The sequence below is a fragment of the Brachyhypopomus gauderio genome, chromosome 13 (genome assembly GCF_052324685.1).
Source record: "Brachyhypopomus gauderio isolate BG-103 chromosome 13, BGAUD_0.2, whole genome shotgun sequence".
NCBI classification, from domain to species: Eukaryota; Metazoa; Chordata; class Actinopteri; order Gymnotiformes; family Hypopomidae; genus Brachyhypopomus; species Brachyhypopomus gauderio.
In genome coordinates, this window is record NC_135223.1 from 22,898,369 (window position 1) to 22,919,014 (window position 20,646).

General features: G+C 41.7%; 2 protein-coding genes and 2 long non-coding RNA genes across 4 annotated transcripts in view; 3 read left to right on the forward strand and 1 right to left on the reverse strand.

Annotated features, from left to right (window-relative positions):
• LOC143474077 (uncharacterized) overlaps positions 1–1,796 on the reverse strand; it is a 4,788-nt gene extending 2,992 nt beyond the window's left edge. The window contains exons 1-2 of the long non-coding RNA XR_013120684.1: positions 1,747–1,796; positions 1–110 (exon numbers count right to left, since the gene is read on the reverse strand). The exon at positions 1–110 is cut by the window's left edge and continues 48 nt beyond it. This is a non-coding gene — a long non-coding RNA (uncharacterized LOC143474077). The remainder of the gene's footprint in view (positions 111–1,746) is intronic.
• A 2,899-nt stretch (positions 1,797–4,695) lies between these two features.
• Positions 4,696–5,742, forward strand: LOC143473226 (uncharacterized). The gene is made up of 3 exons (XR_013120477.1): positions 4,696–4,822; positions 5,249–5,423; positions 5,642–5,742. It is a non-coding gene; the product is annotated as an uncharacterized LOC143473226 (long non-coding RNA).
• A 2,970-nt stretch (positions 5,743–8,712) lies between these two features.
• Positions 8,713–10,859, forward strand: LOC143474363 (tRNA selenocysteine 1-associated protein 1-like). Its single transcript, XM_076971819.1, has 7 exons — positions 8,713–8,866; positions 9,351–9,448; positions 9,578–9,677; positions 9,856–9,908; positions 10,007–10,142; positions 10,302–10,338; positions 10,453–10,859. The coding sequence occupies exons 1-7, from the start codon at positions 8,843–8,845 to the stop codon at positions 10,575–10,577; spliced, it is 573 nt and encodes a 190-aa protein (XP_076827934.1). The 5' UTR covers positions 8,713–8,842; the 3' UTR covers positions 10,578–10,859.
• Positions 10,860–12,133: 1,274 nt separating this feature from the next.
• On the forward strand, positions 12,134–19,331 carry stx12l (syntaxin 12, like). The gene is made up of 11 exons (XM_076971818.1): positions 12,134–12,575; positions 13,637–13,722; positions 14,021–14,168; positions 14,723–14,792; positions 15,401–15,500; positions 15,588–15,725; positions 15,831–15,874; positions 16,083–16,188; positions 16,482–16,554; positions 16,707–16,789; positions 16,928–19,331. The coding sequence occupies exons 3-11, from the start codon at positions 14,069–14,071 to the stop codon at positions 17,018–17,020; spliced, it is 807 nt and encodes a 268-aa protein (XP_076827933.1). The 5' UTR covers positions 12,134–12,575; positions 13,637–13,722; positions 14,021–14,068; the 3' UTR covers positions 17,021–19,331.
• The last annotated feature ends 1,315 nt before the right edge of the window (positions 19,332–20,646 follow it).

Here is a 20,646-nt window from a genome sequence, read left to right on the forward strand (position 1 = left end):
CGCCTAGCGCCTGACAGACTTCATCGCGGAAGACCAAGCTGAATCAACGTGATCAAGTTGATTTCAGCCCTTCGTGTTCACGCATGGACAGTTCCGTTTTTGTTACAGCACTGAGAAAATTATTTACAATATCATAGTTAATCAAACAACGACAACATTATTATTATTATTATTATTATTATTATTATTATTATTATTATTAATAATATTAATGTGATTTACATTTTATAATTTATTTGTAATTGTTTATGCATGTGAATTGATTCTAAAATACAACTTTTCAAAAATAATATTTTATGTACACTTTAGAAAGTTTTTGTTTGTGCATGTGAATTAATTAATACAACTTTTCAAAATTGTAAACTGGCTGTCTCTTTACATCTCTATAATCTTTTAAAGGCAAAATCTGAATAGGAATTAAACTCCACAAACAACTATTTCGTTATCTAGCTAGTTGTGGTGTCTACCTGGGATTATGCAGAACAAGAATAAATACTGCTGCTCGCATTTAAAAGAACAAAACATTCAAACTGCGAGACGCTCGACGGAATAACGGACTCGCGTGGCTTGATCCAAAAACGACGGTAAGACGATTAGCAACGCTGTATAGACGCTTTAACGATGAATCTGTAAGCGTCGCATAAACATCGTAAACATCATAAACAGCTTAAAAGCATCAGATGATGGACGTCGTTTGAACATCGGGTAACGATGTCTATGCGACGTCGTGCCAGTGAGCAAACGACCGACCGCAGATGCTTTAACGATGTAACTGTGAGCGTCGCATAAACGTCTTGCCGACGTACCTGTGCTGTGTGGGTAACGTATAGCTAGTTTCATTAGTCATCCTACGGAGTCGTAAAACTGTCCATATTATTATGATATATATTATAATATTATGAATGATACTGACAGCTTTAGTTAACAATATCTAGCTAGGTTAGCAAGCCGAGTAACGTCAGCTATTGATTGTTTGGTTTACATCAGTATCAGTCAAGTTCATGACACACACCAAGTTATTAAGTGTTGTTGTTTATTCAGTGTCCAATATAGTCGACAGCAAAGTGATGGTCAGAGCTGGATGAGCTAGATGCTAGCGGATCGGGGCTAGATGCTAGCGGATCGGGGCTAGATGCTAGCGGATCGGGGCTAGATGCTAGCGGATCGGGGCTAGATGCTAGCGGATCGGGGCTAGATGCTAGCGGATCGGGGCTAGATGTTAGCGGATCGGGGCTAGATGCTAGCGGTTCGGGGCTAGATGCTAGCGGTTCGGGGCTAGATGCTAGCGGTTCGGGGCTAGATGCTAGCGGATCGGGGCTAGATGCTAGCGGATCGGGGCTAGATGCTAGCGGATCGGGGCTAGATGCTAGCGGTTCGGGGCTAGATGCTAGCGGATGGGGGCTAGATGCTAGCGGATCGGGGCTAGATGTTAGCGGTTCGGGGCTAGATGCTAGCGGTTCGGGGCTAGATGCTAGCGGATCAGACTCGGCTGCTCGTCGTCAGATGGTAAACCATGGAAACTGAGATACGGCTGTTTTTGCTTCGAGTCTGAACACCCTGGTGCACTGAAAAAGCTCTTGTTATTGGACGCTGCCATTGTTTAAATGTGTAACGGAAGTAACTTTACCCTGCGACGAGAGCTTTCCAGAAGAAAAAATGCGTAAGTGTGAAAAGGGCCTATTGCTCAAAAAACATATTATACGTGTAATAAAAATTCAAAGTTTCTCGTCCGGCCCGTTCACTTACATGGAAATGGGCAGGGTTAAAAGTTGTACTGCAGCTTCACTTTTCACTCGTGTCCTCCAGTCCACTTATATACACGGTCTCTGGTTACTAAGTAACGCGTTACTAACAACACTGGTGACGTCACAATTCAAGTGACTATAAAAGGAGCGGCCGCTGTTTAAAACGACATACGACGTTTTTGATGATTGCGGAGCAATGTTTCATGCGATCTACATAATCAATTGGACCGTGAGAGAACTGACGAGCGTAAGTTCAAGTTTTGTCATGTGTATATGTTGAGTGTATATATGAGTGTATATGTTCTTGTTTGGTTTCTTTAGTTGATGAATATAAATTTGTATAAAAGGTTCTGAAGATATTGTTTATATGTTCTGGAGATTGGGTTGGCTTCCCTGTTGAGTCTTTTATAGAGGCTATTGTAAATCTTTCTTTATTTTGTTTGATTTTATTAACTAGATATTGACCTGATTTGTTATTATGGTGAAACATTTCTTGACGGAGTTGTTGGATTTTATTTTATTAATAATTTAATTTAATTCCATTTTATATTTTCTTATTTCGTTTTCAAATTCGTCTTGAGGGTTGTTTGCATGTAATGTTTCAAGTTGTTTTATTTTATGTTCTAGTTCTATTTCATGTTTGGCCTCTTTTCTTTTTATAAGAGGAATATGAAATTGTTACACCTCTTAGTACAGCTTTTCCTGCTTGTCAGAGAATTGATGGGGATGAATTTGGAGAGTCATTTATTTCCAGAAAGGATGCCCACTCTCTTTTAATAAGGGTATTAAACTGAGTATCAATGAGTAGGGAAGTGTTGAAACACCATCTGTTCTTAGGGTTTGGTTTGTCAAGGAGTAGTGTAAAAGTGACTGGGGCATGATCGCTGATGATAATAGGATGTATTTGTGTGTTTGTAATGTTGGGTAGAAATGAATTACTAATAAGAAAATAATCAATGCGGCTGTAAGATTTGTGAACTGGTGAGTAAAATGTGAATTCTCTTGCTGATGGGTGTTGTAATCGCCAGCCATCACTAAGACCAAAATCACCCATGAATTGGTTTATGGTAACGGTTGACTGTGAGATGCGGTTGTTATTGTTAGTGTTACTTCTGTCAACAGATGGGTTGATAACGGAGTTAAAGTCTCCTCCTATAATAATAGGTAGGCCAAAATTTGTGGTCAAGGTAATAAAGATGGTATGGAAGAAATCTGGATTATCTATATTGGGTCCATATAAGTTGCAGATTGTTAGAGGTTGATTGTTAATTGTTATGTTAACAATAATAAAACGACCTTCAGAGTCTGCAATGGTTGTATTATGAGTGAATGAGATATTTTTTTTATTATTATGGAGACTTCTCTTTCCTCTCCTATTGTATGTAGCTGAAAATGCTTGGTGAAAATGTTTAAAGTGTAGTGATATTTTAGTTTTTTTTGCCTGTGAGCCGACTCCCCGGATGTTCCAAGATAGGAATTTTAATGTAGGCATCAAAGTGTTATTGTTAATGTAGGTTCTGTTTCTGTTCTTTCTGTTCCTCAGCTAAGAAGGGCTCCCCAGGATGCCGTGCAGGCGAACCCGGCTCCCCGTGACGCCGCCCAGGCTCCCCAAGATGCCGCTCCGGCTTCCCAAGCTGCCGCCCATCACGCCGGCCTTCATGCCACCACCCAGGCTCCCCAGGATGCCGCGCTGGCTTCCCAAGCTGCCGCCCATCACGCCGGCCTTCACGCCGCCGCCCGTCACGCCGACTTTCACGCCGACTTTCACGCCGGCCATCACGCCAGCTTTCAGGCCGGCCTTCAGGCTGGCCTTCAGGCTGGCCTTCGGGCCGGCCATCACGTCGGCTTTCACGGCGGCTTTCACGCCGGCCTTCACACCGGCCTTCACGCCGCCCGTAACCCAGCCGCCCGTGACGCTGCTGCCCGTTACGCCGCCGCCAGTCACGCCGCCGCCCGTGACGCTGCCCTTCACGTCGTCCGTGATGCCACCCGTCACGCAGCCGCCCGTCACGCAGCCGCCCATGACGCAGCCGCACGTGACGCAGCTGCCCGTGCCCGCCGCCCGTGCCCGCCCCCGGGGATTCCGAGATCGCCGCCCGTGTTCCCATTTCTACTGATAAGAGTAAGTTCCTTTGAGATGGTATCCTAGCTCCTCGGTTACATTTTAACTATTTATAGTAGGTCTAATTACAATTCAGGTTGTTGCAAAATAGAATGTGTAAATGATTTATCCAAAATGAATATCATGAAGTAAGCGGCACTGGCTTTCATGTACGAAAGTGTTCATGATGCTGTTTTACGTCAGGGGCGGAGACAGGTAATTTTATGGGGAATATGTCTTTAGCTTTTGGTGTGATTAAGTTTGAGGGATTAAAACCATCTGAGGACATTATTACGATCGAAATCTCTGACCAATACTATTCTCACCTTTAGCGGTTAGTGCAAAAAAAGCATTAATTTTCTCCCAACCCAGTTTAGATGTCCACAGCCTGTATATGCGTGATAGATTTGGTAAAAGTACAAATCTTTCTGTTCCTCAGCTAAGAAGGCCTCCCGATGACACCGCCCAGGCTCCCCAGGATGCAGCCCAGGACACCGTGCCGGTGAACCTGGCTCCCCAGGACGCCGCGCCGGCTACCCAGGATGCCGCGCCAGCTCCCCAGGACGCCGCCCATGACGCGGCCCGTGACGCGGCCCATGACAGTGACCGTGCCCGTGCCGCAGCCCGTGACGCGGCCCGTGACAGTGACCGTGCCCGTGCCCGCGCCCGTGCCCGCGCCCGTGCCCGTGCCCGTGACGCGGCCCGTGACGCGGCCCGTGACGCGGCCCGTGACCGTGCCCGTGACCGTGCCCGTGACCGTGCCCGTGACCGTGCCCGTGACGCGGCCCGTGACCGTGCCCGTGACACCATCCGTGACGCCATCTATAACGCAGTCACCCGTCACGCAGCCGCCCGTAACGCAGCCGCCCATCTCAGAGGCGACGGTGACGCCGGCGCGCGTGGCCGCCGCCCGTAGACGCCCCCAGTGTTCCCCAGGAGGCCGGAACTAAATCTATGCTAAGACAACGCGAATATGGTTAGCGAGATTTCACATTGACACGACTGACAGCCTATTAATTGTAAATTCCTCTCTTAATGCCATTTCACCTAAACGCGATGTTTTTGCGGGGTAGCTAAGTATTGGTTAAATATAACATTTGAGTGTGATTGTAGAGTGTGTTGGGTCGAGGAGGTGAAATGAGGATATCCATTTTGGAGTACCAGCTAACGTTTTATTTCCTTTTATTTTATTTATTTATCCTTTTATTTATTTTATTTTCCTTTTTATTTTGTTTTATTTATTTATTTTTATTAATGTATTTCCTCAGTTTTTGAAACTGCTGGATATAAAAGACATACTATTTAGTGTGATTTAAGTTTTAAATGTTCTATCACTTAAAGAAGTAATATAATTAATAGGAGTTCATACTTATTATACCTGTGTCACCTCTTAACACTATAGCTGTGATCAGCAGCTATGGGCCCTGTCTTTACAGGTCCAGTGGTTCAGGGGGCTTCCTCTTTCTGAGTGCGGGGCGATGCACAAAAATGGTGGGAACAGCATCTGCTCTCAGCCTAGTCTTGCCCTGTTTGGTTTTGATGAACTGGTCAGCTTCAAAATGTGCCTGCAGAGTGATGTGAGTTTACTCCTGATACATGACAACTCAGTTTTGTCTACTCATATACATATCCCATAGTGGGTGAATACACAGTATTAGAGAACATTTACTGGATATGTATACACTCATTACACATATAAAAAACAACCAAGGATGTGCAACAAATTCAAATTCATATCACATCAATACTCATAATAATCATTTTCTCCTGTCTTTTTCTCCTCTCTCTCTTTAAGCCAAAGAACCATAGGGGATTCAATGGAGCCGGCAACTAGATAGCACCCTCACCCTGCACCCGAGTCTGCCTGGAGTCTTTGATTTTTTTTGTTCACTATTCTGTATTTTAATAAATCAGGCATTAAGCTTTCCAATAGTGTGTTTATTGTGAAAAGTGCAAATGCAGTGTTTGACGATTACCTCACATATAGGGAAAAATTGGGAGGGAAAAATAATTTTGGGCCGGATTTGGGCATGAAACTCCCGGACTGAAAAAGGGGCCCACTCCGGCCCTGTGAGTAACTATATAGCACGTAAAAAATGTATCGGAGTAAAAGTATTAAACTAATGGAAAATATGTAGTGAAGTAAAAGTGGAAGTAGGAGAAAAAAATAATACTCCAGTAAAGTACAGATACAGCATTTTAGTACTTAAGTACAGTAGTGAAGTAGTTCTACTTCGTTACTATATAACTGCTTATTACACAGTATTCTTTATGGTGTATTATTTTGTATATTTAAAATCTGTAAATGCAATGCTGAAGAAGGCTGATGTTATGAGAGTGGTTTTTTTGAAGAACCAACAGGGGGTTGAACGGCCATGTTATCCTATATCCATATTAACATATATCAGGATCCTCTACTGCAGGTGTTATTGCCCCAAAACCCCCAAATGCTTATAAATTCCTGTTAATATATAAATGATAAGGGAGGCATCTATGGCACAAGATCAAGAAGGTCTCACAAAAATGCTCACCCAAAATTTATAGATGTAAAGCAAAATTAACATTAAATTTACAAAAGAAAAAAAAACATAACATCAGTTTAGACCAGCCTTCTGTTGAGCTCTCAAAGTAAAGCATCCTTATAAAAGATCTATTTTTATCCTAATCAGAGATTTTAAACACTTTTAAAATTTATGTATCAGGTTTACATTATTTAAAAAAACATAACATCCTGTTACTCAATTATTATTAATCACACCAGCAGAAGAAGAAGAAACCCTTTTTTTGTTACGGGAGATCTGATTGTGGTATGTTGCAATGCAATTGTGTGTCTATGTGTGCATGATTGTGTGTGTGTGTGTGTGTGTGTGTGTGTGTGTGTGTGTGTGTGTGTGTGTGTGTGTGTGTGAGCATGTCTGCATGTGTGTGTGCACGCGTGCATGAGCATGTGCGTGTGTGCATTCATGTGTGAGTGCGTGTGCGTGTGTGTGCTGCCTGCTCACGACACTGCGGGACTCCCGCTGGACTTTGTCCTGCTTGATGTGATGGAGCTTGACGGGCGTGAAGCAGCTCAAATCAGCCGAGTAGGCAGCTGCAATTAACCCTTTTCACCGAGTGAGTTCATTCTGCATTGATCTGCTGAGAGAAAAGCTGAAATGAATACAATTCAAGGGCTGCTTTGCCCTGTCTTAAAGGGTCTCTCAGTAACCTCCGAGCAACTTCACCGTAGGCCAGTGCTGTAACTTTAGGTCGTAGGCTCTGACTGGTAGGTTTTCTTAATTAGAGACTTACAGATTTGTTAGATGAGCAAGCGTATTGCAGCTGAGGTGATGGGCTTGACCATTTTATTAAGAGAGGCTTTTACCATTTAGTTAGCTGTGCATCTTTACCGCACAGTTCCCAGATGTTAGGCAGGTAATGGAGTGCAGGCTACAGTCAAGGCCAAACGTTTTGGGAATTGCACAAATTGGGGTTTTTGCAAAGTTTGCTGCCTCAGTTTTTTTTTAGAACCTTCTGTTGGATGTTTATGTGGTGTAATGAAGTACAATTATAAGCATTCCATATATTAACTTTTTACTGATAAATATATCATGTTTAAATAAAGACATGATATTTAAATGTTTGTTGTCTTCTTTAAGACTTCTGCAATTTGCATCGGCATGCTTGACATCAGCTTCTGGGCAAAATCTTGAGTAATGGCAACCCATGCTTGTCTAATCAGTGCTTGCAGTTGATCAGTGTTTCTGGGTTTTTGTTTGTCCCCCCTCTTTTTGAGGACTGACCACATGTTCACAAAGGGATTGAGATATGGGGAGTTTGCTGGCCATGGACCCAAAATTTCAACGTTTTGTTCAACAAGCTTGGTCATTACTTGGTCATTGCATTTGCCTTGTGGCATGGTGCTCCATCATGCTGGGGAAAAAAATTGTTAATCTCCAAATTGCTTCTGGATCGTTTGAAGAAGTTGCCCTTGGAGGATGTTTTGATACTATTCCTTATTCATGGCAGTATTATTAGGCAAAAGTTTCAGCAAACCCCACTCCATTGGTTGAAAAGCATAACCTAAGCTTAACCCTAACCCTAACTCTGATCTAACCCTAACCCTGATCTCCTAGCTGCATCCTCTTTAGGAGATGTCCTGCTGCTTGCTTGAATTTCTTTGGCGCCCTGAAGCCTTCTTCACTGCACTGCTTGAAGTTCTTGATGATTGGATAGATAACTGATTGGGTTGTTATCTTACAAGCAGCATTGTCCTTGCCTGTGAAGCCCTTTTGATGCAATGCAATGATGACTGCACGTTTCCTTGCAGATAACCATGTTTAACAGAAGAAAACTTAAAACCCCTAGTCTGCTCTTCTAATAGGCATGAGAGAGTGATATCGGCTCTCTTGCTATAATTAACCTTTTCTCCTGATCTAACAAGATCATCACTGAAATGATGTTAGCAGGCCATTTTAGGGCTGAAATGCAGTGGCTGGAATACAGTTATTTTTGTGATAATGTCATTTTCATGACAGGGAATAACTTTGCAATTAATTGCAATTCATCTAATCACTCTTCACAATCTAGAGTTAATAGAAATTGCCAGCATAAAAACTGAGGTAAACTTTGTGACAACCAAAATTTGTGCCATTCTCAAAAAAATTGGCCATGTCTTTATATTTATAGAAATTTCGAAATCCGTGGTCAAAACCGTGTAGGACAGAATCTAAACAAAAACCGTGTAGGACAGAATCTATACAAAAACCGTGTAGGACAGTTTTCATCACATATTTTGTGTCGTAAACTCTTCTCGTTGAAACGTTGGCGCTCATCAAGAGTCTGCATCTCAATTCAGAGCTGCGAATGCCGCTATTCTCCGACAGTCCGGTAGGTGGCGATACGCGTCACATTCAACATGACTCGGCGGAAGTTGTAGAAGAAGCATCGGCAGAAGAAGAAGGGGCGCCGCTAAGGCTAAGCTAGCGACTTTGCGGACTCAAGTCGGTTGGTAGTCATGAGTTGTTTGTGGATGGGCAATGTAAGTGTACAGTGCATGAACTCTAATAAAAACTGGCCAAATGCCAGACCAGTCTCCTTTTATTAACTGTATAATGTTCCCTACGGATATCGTCCTAGCAGGCTAGTTAGCGTTACCTGCACACCTCGAGGATCAGTCACGTAGCAACCGAACCTAGCAACCTGCTGCTATAGTTACCAGAGTTGGTTGTTTATTTAAATCTATACTTATTATTTATACTTAATAATTATGATTTTATAAATGTGGGTGATGTTTTACGTTTTGTGCTATTTGTCTATGCAGCTGTATCGTAGTACAGTGAGCTGGTTTGAACAGCCACATGTGGTTTAGCTCGCTGGCTGTGTGACTAGCTGTCACAGAGAGTATCAGGGGTTCATCTGGTGTTATTGATCATCTCTGGTGTTATTGATCATCTCTGATCATCTACCACGAGCAGAAGTCATCAAAACCTCATCTTAACATCTTCTTCTTTCTCTCTTGTAAGCTTGAGCCTTACATGGATGAGAAGTTCGTGTCCCGGGCGTTTGCCACTATGGGAGAACTGGTTGTCAGTGTGAGAATAATACGCAACAAGACCAACTGGTGAGATCCCAGTTCACACACACCACCCAGATTAGCTGTGTAACCTGGGATTACTGGTAGAGCGTAGTTTAAATCAACGATTATGAACAAAACGTCTTTAACAATGCTATTTTTGTTTTTACATTGTAGGGGTGGTGCTGGTTATTGCTTTGTGGAGCTGACTGATGAAGCTACAGCAGATAGATGCCTGAGGAAGGTCAACGGGAGGCCAGTCCCAGGAGCCATGCCTGTACGCCCTTACACTGTAGTAGAAACCTTCACGTCTCTAACAGATGTGCTTCTTCTGAGCGGAAATATCCTCTTGGCTTGCCGTTGGTCTCCATAGACCTAGTGCTGTAGTAGACAGTAAATCTGTCTTTATTTGAGTCTCATATATTTGATTCATTTTTTACTTTTTCTCTTCTTAGCCCAAGAGATTTAAGCTAAATAGGGCAAATTATGGGAAGCATGGGGATTACAGGTAGGCATACGTATTCAGGTGTATTGTCCATTCTCACTGTCTTGATAATTGGATGGTTGTTATTGTCTGAGAATCAAAAGTGTGTACTCTGACAACAGGTGCTATCAGCCGTACCCATATGACCACAACCAGTATTACCAGCAGTACCCTGACTACTACTCAAACTGGGGATATGATCAGAATGCAGGCAGCTATGGAGACTACCAGTACAATTCATATGACTATGGTAACCAGGTAAGCTCTGTCCTCTAAGATCACCTCAAGGTAGGAGTATGCAAATATGTTCCCCAGTCAGTAAATTCCAACCACATATTTCTACAGAGTAACACAGTAACACTGCTGTTTTGTTTGTGTCTGTGCGTGTGGTTGACTGGGCGATTCACAACATGTCAGCCTTATGAAGTTGCGAGCGAAGATGGTGCACTTGAAGGTAAAAATGCTCTTCACTACCAGTTGAAGTTCTGATCTCTGTGAGATGATGTGTGTCATTGTCGTGTTCCTCTTGCCTGCTGCCACATATTCATCAGTCCCGCCCCTTCTCCAGACCCTGCCGTTGACCTGGACGTGGCAGAGGCCAACAGACAGTTCATGGAAGACAGCGAGGAGCTCTACGACGCCCTGATAGAATGCCACTGGCCTGCGTTAGATTTGCCTGACACTCCTGAATAGGAGAGAGGACTGTGGGTCCTGCAATGGGCTTGAAGCCTACAGTGCTGCATCTCTTCACCTCTGTGATGGTGGCAGGAGGAACGTGGTGTGCTCCAGTGCCCTTGTACACAGAATACACAACAGGCTAACAGTGCAAACAGCAGATGTCTGAAGGGCAAGGAACCCTTTTTGTGGTGTTTTGCCTCTTTGTGGAAATGCTATGACTCACACAATGATTGTTTGCATTTTTATAAGTGCTCATGCTGCAAGAACATGCCAGAGTAAATTATTTTAATTAATAGAGATTATCTGAGCTGTGTTCACGTGACTCCTTATTGTTTTTTCTCGATCTTGTGTGCAGTGTTTTCATTATGTAACTCAGAATTCAAAATTTAAGTAAGGGGGTGAGTTCATCGATTTTATTTTTGTAGTAAAATTTATATTTATCACATAAACGAGAACATCATGTTTGCTACATGTTTATTTGCTTATCACTTTTGAGGATTCTCAAGATTATTCTGTAAACATTTCCACTCTACCGTGGTTGGTTCTTTAAGAAAGTTAGAATCTTAAAAAAAGTAATTCCTGGGAAAAATACAATCAATCCTTGGGTATTATACATGCCTTCATTATCTCTTGAAATCAACTGATCTTCAGTTATTCAAACACATTTCTCTCCTTGTAGTTCTGGACCCACCTTACATTTGGGTGTAATTTGCTGGTGTTTTTCCTTGCAACCTGGATCAGGAAATAAGAACATAACTGCAACGACAGTATGCACATTTCGTGTGAATTTACATGTTCACAGCAAAACCTGAACGTTTAGGGTGTCTTACATTTTAATTGGCAGTGGGGAGAATTCAACCACTGGCTATTGGATTTAACCAGAGCACAGTGGGCGAGCGTTGAAGTGTTGCCGCTATAAACTAGCCTTCCTGCTATAGTCCGTGCTTGTTAGTGTGTGAGGGTCCTCCTAAAACCTCTGTGTGCTTGTTAAAGGATTTGACATGCACTGGTGTAAACTAGAGTTGCCAGGCTGTATGTTCCCATTTTGGGATGATTTAATGTTTGGAAACACATTTTTAATCTCTCGGTTAAATTAGATAAAACCGTCATCTCCCAAGATTTATGTGATTTACTTTAAGGAGCTCTCGACTTCTCTGAGAATTATCTGGAGAGAATATGTAGAGATAGACCGGCCATTTGAAGTCTTGTCAATTTAAGATGCATTTAAAAAGTCTTAACTGTGCTGTGTAAATTAGTACAGTACATACTGTATAAGCCATCAGTGGTTGGAGAAGAATTCTTGTGAATTTTGTTTTATAGCCTAAAGTCTGCATTGAAGATCCCTAAATAATTTAATGCATGAACCATCATAGACCAATTAGTTTACTCCATCACTTAAAAATATAGCAGCTAGGCTATACTTTGAGTTGTAGATTTTTTTTTGTTATATTTAGTTTTGATTTTATTTTTATTTGGGGATATTTTTAGCTCTAACTTTTACAGCATTTTTATATCGTTTAGGCGTAGTTAAGGTACAAGAAAGAAGAGATTTGACAAGTTCGTACACTGGGAAAGTGAGCGAATGATACGTGCAAAAGCTGCTTATGGTAAGTGTGCTTTACACCAGGCAGGAGGGTTGAGAGTGCTCTGTGTTACACTTGCACATCATGTGAGTGGGCCTCGCCGGTTCACGTTATTAGAGTCCTGTGGAAGTCATGGGACAGGCACGCTGGGTCTTGGGTTCCCCCTTCACGCCTCACACCAGCTATGAATCATACGGGTCCGGCCCGTCTGTGTTGACGGTGAAGTCTCTCATTATTCACCAGGCACTTCACTGCTGCTCCATCCCCATCTGTCCTTCACCCGTCTCCGTATTTTCCGTATTCTCCACTCTGCTTGTCCGTTTCCACCGATGCGAGCCGCTCTCCGTGTGTCCAGCCTGACTGGTTTGGGCCGGGTCTCCACATCAGTACCAAAGTCATCGGGGAGGACCGCGCTGCTCCAACATCACCAGTAAGACGTTTATTATCAGTCGCTTTGCTAACCCGTAGAGAAGTGAGGCTGCTCCAGGTGTGTGGTCTTATTTTGGTCCAGGCGTCCACAGAAACGCGTTATCTGGTAACATGAACTGGATGTAAACGTTAGTGGACCGAACGGATGTGTCCAGCATAGACACAGCGGCTGATTTAGTACTGGAAATACGCAGAATAATTTAACCCGTGTACACACAGCTATTTTTACATAGGCCAAAATATGAGTTAGTAATAACACCAGACACTTTCCTGTTCTCGTTAAATCACGTTGTATTTATAAAGCCTAAGTAGGTTACAGTATTTTGGCTGTTACGTTAGTTAATACGTTTGGACAGGCGTGTGTGTGTGTGTATACATGCACACATACACAAACAAGGTAGTAATAAGGTAAAAGAAGACATTTTCTTTTAATAGCAAGGCCTGAAACATTTATGGCAGTTTCCACACAATAACACAAAGCTGATTTTTAAATCTGTGGTCGTAGTAGCAACGAACATGATCAGGCCGAATCCCATTTTAACCCTTGGCCCTTCCACTAAACCCCACTGTATGGACCACCCATGCAGTATGGATGTATGGAGCACATAGTTACAGTTATAGACTACATAGTCATGGCCCTGGACTACACACCACATGAAATTCTCTTATTATTGGATTTCTCAGGATGTCTTGCAAATAATCAGCAAATCTGTGCAAGACAAAGAAATCCAAAAAAGTATTTTCTAAATAAACAATAAATAAATAAATGTATCTATTAAATTACGACAACCATTAGTTTGTCATTTTAATGCATTATGGTGCTTTCTTTCATAACATGCATAATAATAATAATAATAATAATAATAATAATAATAATACATGAATCATTAGTAAGCTGTTTTGATGACTCAGTCACTAGTTTACAATATATCATTATTTCTATCATTATATTCATGTTGTATCCCTGCTTTGAATGAATATAATCAATAAATTGTTATAATTCAAAATGTAACTCCAGCAGCAAGGTTGCTGTATTTCACTGCTTTTCTAATCTCACTGTAGATTGGCAGGGTGGCCTACACAGCACAGCTAGTTGCGTGGTGAATGAAGAAGGCTTATTCTCTATTGGCTGATTGAGGCTGGCCTAGGTGAGTGTGAACCATGTACCCCATGCAGGAGAGATCACAGATAATGATGCTAGCATGTATGGTAGAAATGTCTGTCAAAAGATGGTCATGTGTTTAGGTGCAGCCATGGATACTGCTGCTGATATATCTGGTTCTTGAATGTATGTCCTATTGCTCCTTGTACAGTTCCACTGGGCAAAAGGGCACTTGAAAACACAGGGCAGGAGTTAAATGGAATGAAATCAAATGAAATACGCAGCACTCCATTTGTTCAACATAGAAGTTATTGCCGTGTAGTAATAACATTTTTGCTCCACAGGGCTTCGGCGTGCGGTTTCGTCTGGTAGGGGAGCTCACACCAAGAGTCATGTCATACGGACGGGTAGACATCTACCGCTCGCAACCGCGAGACTTCAGCAACCTGACTCAGACATGCAGCTCAAATATTCAGAAAATAACACAGAACAGTAAGTCATCCCACAAGCAGTAATGCTGAAGGTTTTCAAATTACTTCCTCTTCATGGAAGTGCAGGCCTATAATTAGATTATTACAATAGATTATATTTAGGTTATTATTTGACATTTAGGCCAACCTCTTTCTTCTACAGAGTCCTTTCTGCAGCTTTCTACCTGTGTCACAGACGTCACATGACTTAGAATATAGGCTATCTGACATTCTCATGCATTGCTATTAAGTTGGGAGCAGAGCAGGGTTAAATGCAGGGTTATCACAGGGTCTTGTGATAGGCTGTAAGCTCTGAATCCTCACTCCATGTTAGTGAATACAATGCTAGTGAAACACCATTTATTTTGGCGAGCATACCTGCAGAATTATACCCAGAGACTTTTTTCCTCAGATAATGAAATGTACCTGAGAAGTCAGTAATTGAAGAAATATATTTTCTGTACATTTTAAGGACATTTCTAATGAATGTGATTTGATCTGATCTGAACATTAGGTTTGAAGCACCTTGATTTGAACACTGTTTGACTGTATTCATTTCTTGTCCTGTTTCCTTAGCTGGCCAAATCAAAACAATGCTGTTCCGACTAGGCAGCAGACCAGACACACCTGAACTTCAGGACAGACTGTGAGTCAAGTGTTTCTCCACTTCTTTCATCCAAAATCCAGTTTATGTAAAATATGCCTGTCTGCAAAGTTTGTAAAAGAAAAAAAAAATACTTGCCTCAGTTATCATTTCCAGTGAGAAATTGGGACTAAATCTCCCATGAGATACATATGGTAAAACCTTAAAGTATGTTTATAGTAGTTCTTTGATCTTATTATCACATACGGTACATTCCACAGTTATAGACAACGACGTGCAGAGTATTTCAATGTCTAGAGCCTAACAAGATGAATGATTGCCTAGACTAAATAGAGCCTAGACTTAGGCCTCTGCTGACCTGTTTGTGCTGATCCTCTGGTCAAACAGCACTAGGAAACAGAGAAGATCACAATGAGTAGAGGTGTATAATCCAGGTTCAGAAAGTAAAAGTCCTCACCAGGATTTTGCTCAGGCTTCCTGGATTGTGTTGATTCCACTAATTTTACCTGGATTGCACTCATTACAAAATCTAGCAAACTTGAACAAAATCCTGGTGAGGACTTTTACTTTCTGAACCTGGATTATACACCTCTGACAATGAGTATGTTGTGTTGATTGGTTATTATTGTGGGCATGTGTGTGCTGCTCAGTCAGCAGATGCAACATTACACAAATCAGCTGGCCAAAGAGACCAACAATCACCTTAAAGAGCTGGGCTCTCTACCCCAGCCCCAGTCTCCATCAGAGCAGGTGAACCCATCTCTTTGGCTTAGCCCAGTGCACACCGCAGCCCAGTGAACATCAGTCAAACACACGCTGAATCAAATCTCCACACAGCGGCAGCAGAGGATACAGAGGGATCGACTGATGAATGACTTCTCAGCGGCCCTTAACAACTTCCAGGCGGTCCAGCGTCGGGCAGCCGAGATGGAGAGGGAGTCGGTGGCGAGGGTCCGCACTGCCTCCCGCATGCTGGTACTGCAGGGTGCAACACACCTTTCTGTAGCTGCAGTTTGAGATCTCATTCCATGCATACTGATCAGGATGCAGAGGCACTCTGGGTAATTTCTCTCCCTGTAGGCTGAAGAGGGCAGTCAAAATGACCAACTTGTGACATTTGAAAAGTAGGTGAACTTCTAGTTTTACGTTTACTAGTGTAAACCGAACAGCCACTGCTTTTCATTTTGGGAACGTTGTCTGTATTACGATGGGCATATATTGAACTAAGAATACCACATCACTAACCACAATAAACCAGCAGTAATGCAGTCCAGGTGAGGTCAGGCGAAAGCTGTCTATTAGCACTAGACAGTGATTACTCTGAGTATCCAGGAATGAAGACTGGAGGGAGAGTCAGAGTCACACAGAAGAGGAACGCATCACAGAGGAAGACCTGGAGATGATCAAGGAGAGAGAGACAAACATACAGCAGCTGGAGGTGACGTTTCTTCTACTGCACCAGGGTCCTAGCCCAGCGTGCTACAACCATCAGCACCAGTTCAACATTGTTAGCTTTGATTCTACTGTAAGGTCTTGCTCTGTTTTGTGCATGTAAGCACCCAGAGTCAGTTGTATTCTGCTTTAGTCTAATAAACAGAAATACTATCAAAATTGCATCCCCAGAACCTTTCATATGATATGTTTGTATGTTTTTGGTTTTAGATGTTTTGTGCCATTAGAATTCTTTTGTCAAAAAAATCTCAGTACTATTGTCATTTCTTCTAATTGCAGTCAGATATCATGGATGTGAACCAGATCTTCAAGGATTTAGCAGTAATGATCCATGATCAGGGTGACATGATAGGTAGGCATGGCCCTGAATCATGCATGCTGTCCTTTAACTGGAGGAACACTTCCTGCATCATTTGGTCCCATGTTGGCTTGTAGCTTGTAGTTAGAACAGTGCTGGGGGGTGCAGTGTTTAAAGTCCATGTGTGCTGTGCATGCCCCATCCAGACAGCATCGAGGCCAACGTGGAGAATGCCGAGGTACATGTGGACCACGGAGCTGAACATCTCCAACGTGCAGCCTATTACCAGGTATGGCAGTGATGACCTCACCTAGGCCAGCCTCACGCTCACCTAGGCCAGCCTCACGCTCACCTAGACCATCCTCACACGTCCAGAGCATGGAGTCTTTCAACAGTCCTGTGTGTATTGTCTTTTTGCCCTCTGCAGAGAAAATCACGCAAGAGGATGTGTTTTTTCGCTTTAGTGCTGTCCCTGGTGCTGACTGTCTTCGCCATCGTTATATGGCGAGCTATCAAATGAGGTGAAGATAAACATTGATTTTAGTGCATTTGGTGATGTTCAGATGTATGTGTGTGTGGGTGCAAACTGGCTGATAGCTGATCTTGTTGTGTGTGTATTTGTGTGTAAGCGTATGCTAAAGCCACTGTTTAGCACAGAAGGGCTCCCCCTCTTGTGATTTAGAACAGAGCTACTCCGGTAGGTCCTGTGAGATCTCAGTGTCTACAGATTTTTGGTCCAACAATGCAGAGCTGCTCCTCCTTCACTAACAACCACACCACTTTAACAAAGAAAGGATTGTAATTACGGGAATCATGCGCTTCCCAATAGGCTTTATCGCAAAAGGCTGTGTGCACTAGGCCCTCATAGGATCTAATTAACAGCCTTCATCTAGAACATGTCTGTTTAAATGATCCATGCAGGATAAAATTAACAAAATCTTCAAAGCACCTTGCATGCCTAGTGTTCCTTTTTACAAGTTAATATCTTAGGAATACAAGTTAAGGCTTGTCCAAGAACCAATAGTGTGTTAAATAGGTGGCAGAGAGATTTGTGTGTGTGTGTGTGTGTGTGTGTGTGTGTGTGTGTGTGTGTGTGTGTGTGTGTGTGTGTGTGTGTGTGTGTGTGTGTGTGTGTGTGTGTGTGTGTGTGTGTGTGTCAACATTGCAGTTCATATGCAGTTAGTTTGTTATTCGGTTCAGTTTAAGGTTTTTCACATATGTATTATTTGTATTACGTGAACCACTAAAGACTCTTTTCACATAGTTTCCCCATTTCAGAGACCATGATTGTTGGCTGCTCAGTTGTTTTTGGCCTGCTATGTATGTTGGCATCATTATCTCATTTACAATAGTCAGCAAATGAGTTGAAAGTTGATTCTAGATGTGGCATTGGCATCTGAAGTCTGTTGTTACTGTCTCTCAAAATATATGATAAATCACATTATAAATCAAAATATATTAAACCAAGAAACAAAAAAATAAACTATGGACATTTGTATACTCTTAAAAACGCAAACATGTTGTTGAACTTAGCAATACATCACAAACGTCTAGCTAACTACAGAAGACCACAGTAGTGGATGACTGAATAAACTTGTTGAATAGATCAAGGTAGGTGTGAAGTTATCAAAGTTTACTTGAAGGGTTGGGGGTATAATGCCATGTGCTGTTAAGCTTCCATATTACGAAGGCCAACATACAGTTTAAAAGTACATAAAATGTCCTGAGGGGTTCTGGGACAAATGTGGCTTCAGTGCTCTCTTGTTTCTGATTGGCCAAGAGGTCAGTCATCTGACCTAAATACTACTGAGCATTTATTTCAGATACTGAAGCATAGAGTGAAATAAAGCCATCACCCAGGCAGGCAGATGCATTAGAGGTGCAGCTGGGAAGATGGCCTTGTTCCTGTAGATATTTTCTTTAAACAGTGTGGTCTCATGAAATGGTGTGCTGTGTACAAAAAAGGTTGTAATTCCAGTACATTTCTTTTAATATGGATGTAAGTACTCCCTAGATTCAAACTGATGATCTGCATATATAACTCATAATTTAGTTTTAAGTAATAACCAAAGTAACAACAACATATTACAGAGGTTAATATAAACATTAATTGCACAAAAAATCTATTGCACATATTGCATATCTAATTGCTAGGATGTACCTATATCTCACTAATCACTGTCTCTGTTATAATACTGTATATTCCACAGTGGCACTTAATGAAAGTTCAGAATTTCTCAACCAAAGGTGTGTTAATACTGGTGGCATCCATGGCCTTGCTACATATCGAACACACTGTTTCTGCCAAGAGTTTTTTGTGTTTGTTTGATCATGTGGTATGATGAAAAATGAAAGTTCACTGCTTGCTATCATTCCACTGCACACGTTTTATTTTATTTTTGTGAACTGTTTATTAATGTAGCATTAAAATGTGAATTGTTGCATTGTTTCTGTATTTTTTAGTTATCGTGATACATAATTTTAACTATCCTATAAATTTTAGGTTTTATTATTATTTTATTATTATTATTATTATTTTATATTGATTATATTATGATATTTCCTCCGCACCTCAAATTAATATGATTTTAGTTAGTGAGTAAATGACTGGTTTATTTTAGTTCTGTAGATTAGTGTTCGTAGACAGGCTACTGTGTTGTTTTTGTCGTTGTTGTGGTCCACACCTCCTGCTGTGTCCGCACGCCTCTATTGTGAAGAAGACACTCTTGCTCCATTCCTTTCCAGTGTGGAATATTTATTTCAAACAAATGTGTTACATTTTATTTAAAACAATAAAATAATTTGTAATAAGTGTGAGAAAGAAACGTGTAGTTTAGTAAGTGAATTTATTGTACCACATATTATGTAATAGTCTACTACGCCAAGGTTCGTAGTTTTTTGGTTGTTTTTTTACCCACTAGATGGCACTCGTTCTACACAAATAAAACAATCATCGTGTATCTCCAAGATTTACATAAAATATGACTATAAGCTGGATATTCTCTGGGTAATCCATCCTCAAGGTATCAGCTGTAGGTATTAATCTTAATTGTACATCTTTCTGGGACTCAGACCCGCTCCTCCGTTTCTCTGATCTCTCCGTGGAGGTTATTTTGTTCTGACACACGTCCTTGACTTCGTGCAGCAGTACTTTACAGAGTTCCCGTTTGGATTGGTGTAATGTAGGTCTTTGTTGAGAGGAGCACAATGAGGTCAAACTCTGCCTCAGGTGAAATAACTATTGTGCTTATGGTTGTTGGATTCATTTTTTTTCCTCTGCAGGTATTATTGTATTCATATTGATATTTATGCATACACTGTTTTTTCAGCAGAAACACCCAAATGTCTTGAAATATAGAGACAATGTTCTGCCCTATAAATCTCCCCTGAGAATGAACCCATAACTTCTCCAATAATGTGTGTCAGTATAGTATTTCAATTAGATATTCTCTGATAGTTTGGTGCAAAGAGTATTGATTTCCAGGACATTGCCTTTGTATGTTATATTTTTATTTTTCCAGAAGGAATATTATACAATTCTACAATATTATACATAACACTGAAGTATGAAAAGGATATTATTGTTATAGCACATCTACTCCAATACTCCAGTAAGATAAATTGGTGGCTGTAGTAAGATTAAGTTACATTCCTGAGTGTTCTTGAGTAGAGTCAAATTGTTCTAGATTACTGCATATGACATTCATACAGGATCTGCACTTCTAGTAAAACTATTTTCTTTTACCAAAAACTATCATGCAAAAAAATATTTAAATATGATTTTTGATTAATGTCACTTCTCTGATGTTGGAGAGGACGAGAGGTCAGATCTCAGAGGTTATTGTGAAAGTTCTCCCTCTAGCATGGAAGAGGGAAGCCTCCCACAGTGGTGAGCGTGTGTTTAACAGTCCGAGTGTGCTGCCACGCCGCTCCGAGGGAATCTCAAGGTGCCGTCAAGTGGCCCTCGATCACTTCTGTGCGTCACGCGTGGTAGGACCCGGTCCGCCAGCCACCCCCACCGTCCTTCACGAACCACAGGACTGACACTCCAAACGTTTGTCTGTGCGTGTCTCTCAGTCCACGCACGGACGATAACAATGGGCTTAATGATGATTGGAGTGGACAGGCCCCTTCATTAATGCTTCG

Coding starts and splice junctions, on each gene's coding strand:
- LOC143474363 (XM_076971819.1), top strand. CDS start 8,843: ATGAGTTGTTTGTGGATGGGCAAT. Junction 9,449..9,577: donor ATACGCAACAAGACCAACTG/GTGAGATCCCAG, acceptor TTTACATTGTAG/GGGTGGTGCTGGTTATTGCT. Junction 10,339..10,452: donor CGAAGATGGTGCACTTGAAG/GTAAAAATGCTC, acceptor CCCCTTCTCCAG/ACCCTGCCGTTGACCTGGAC.
- stx12l (XM_076971818.1), top strand. CDS start 14,069: ATGTCATACGGACGGGTAGACATCTACCGCTCGCAACCGCGAGACTTC. Junction 15,501..15,587: donor CCCAGTCTCCATCAGAGCAG/GTGAACCCATCT, acceptor ATCTCCACACAG/CGGCAGCAGAGGATACAGAG. Junction 16,555..16,706: donor TGATCAGGGTGACATGATAG/GTAGGCATGGCC, acceptor TGCCCCATCCAG/ACAGCATCGAGGCCAACGTG.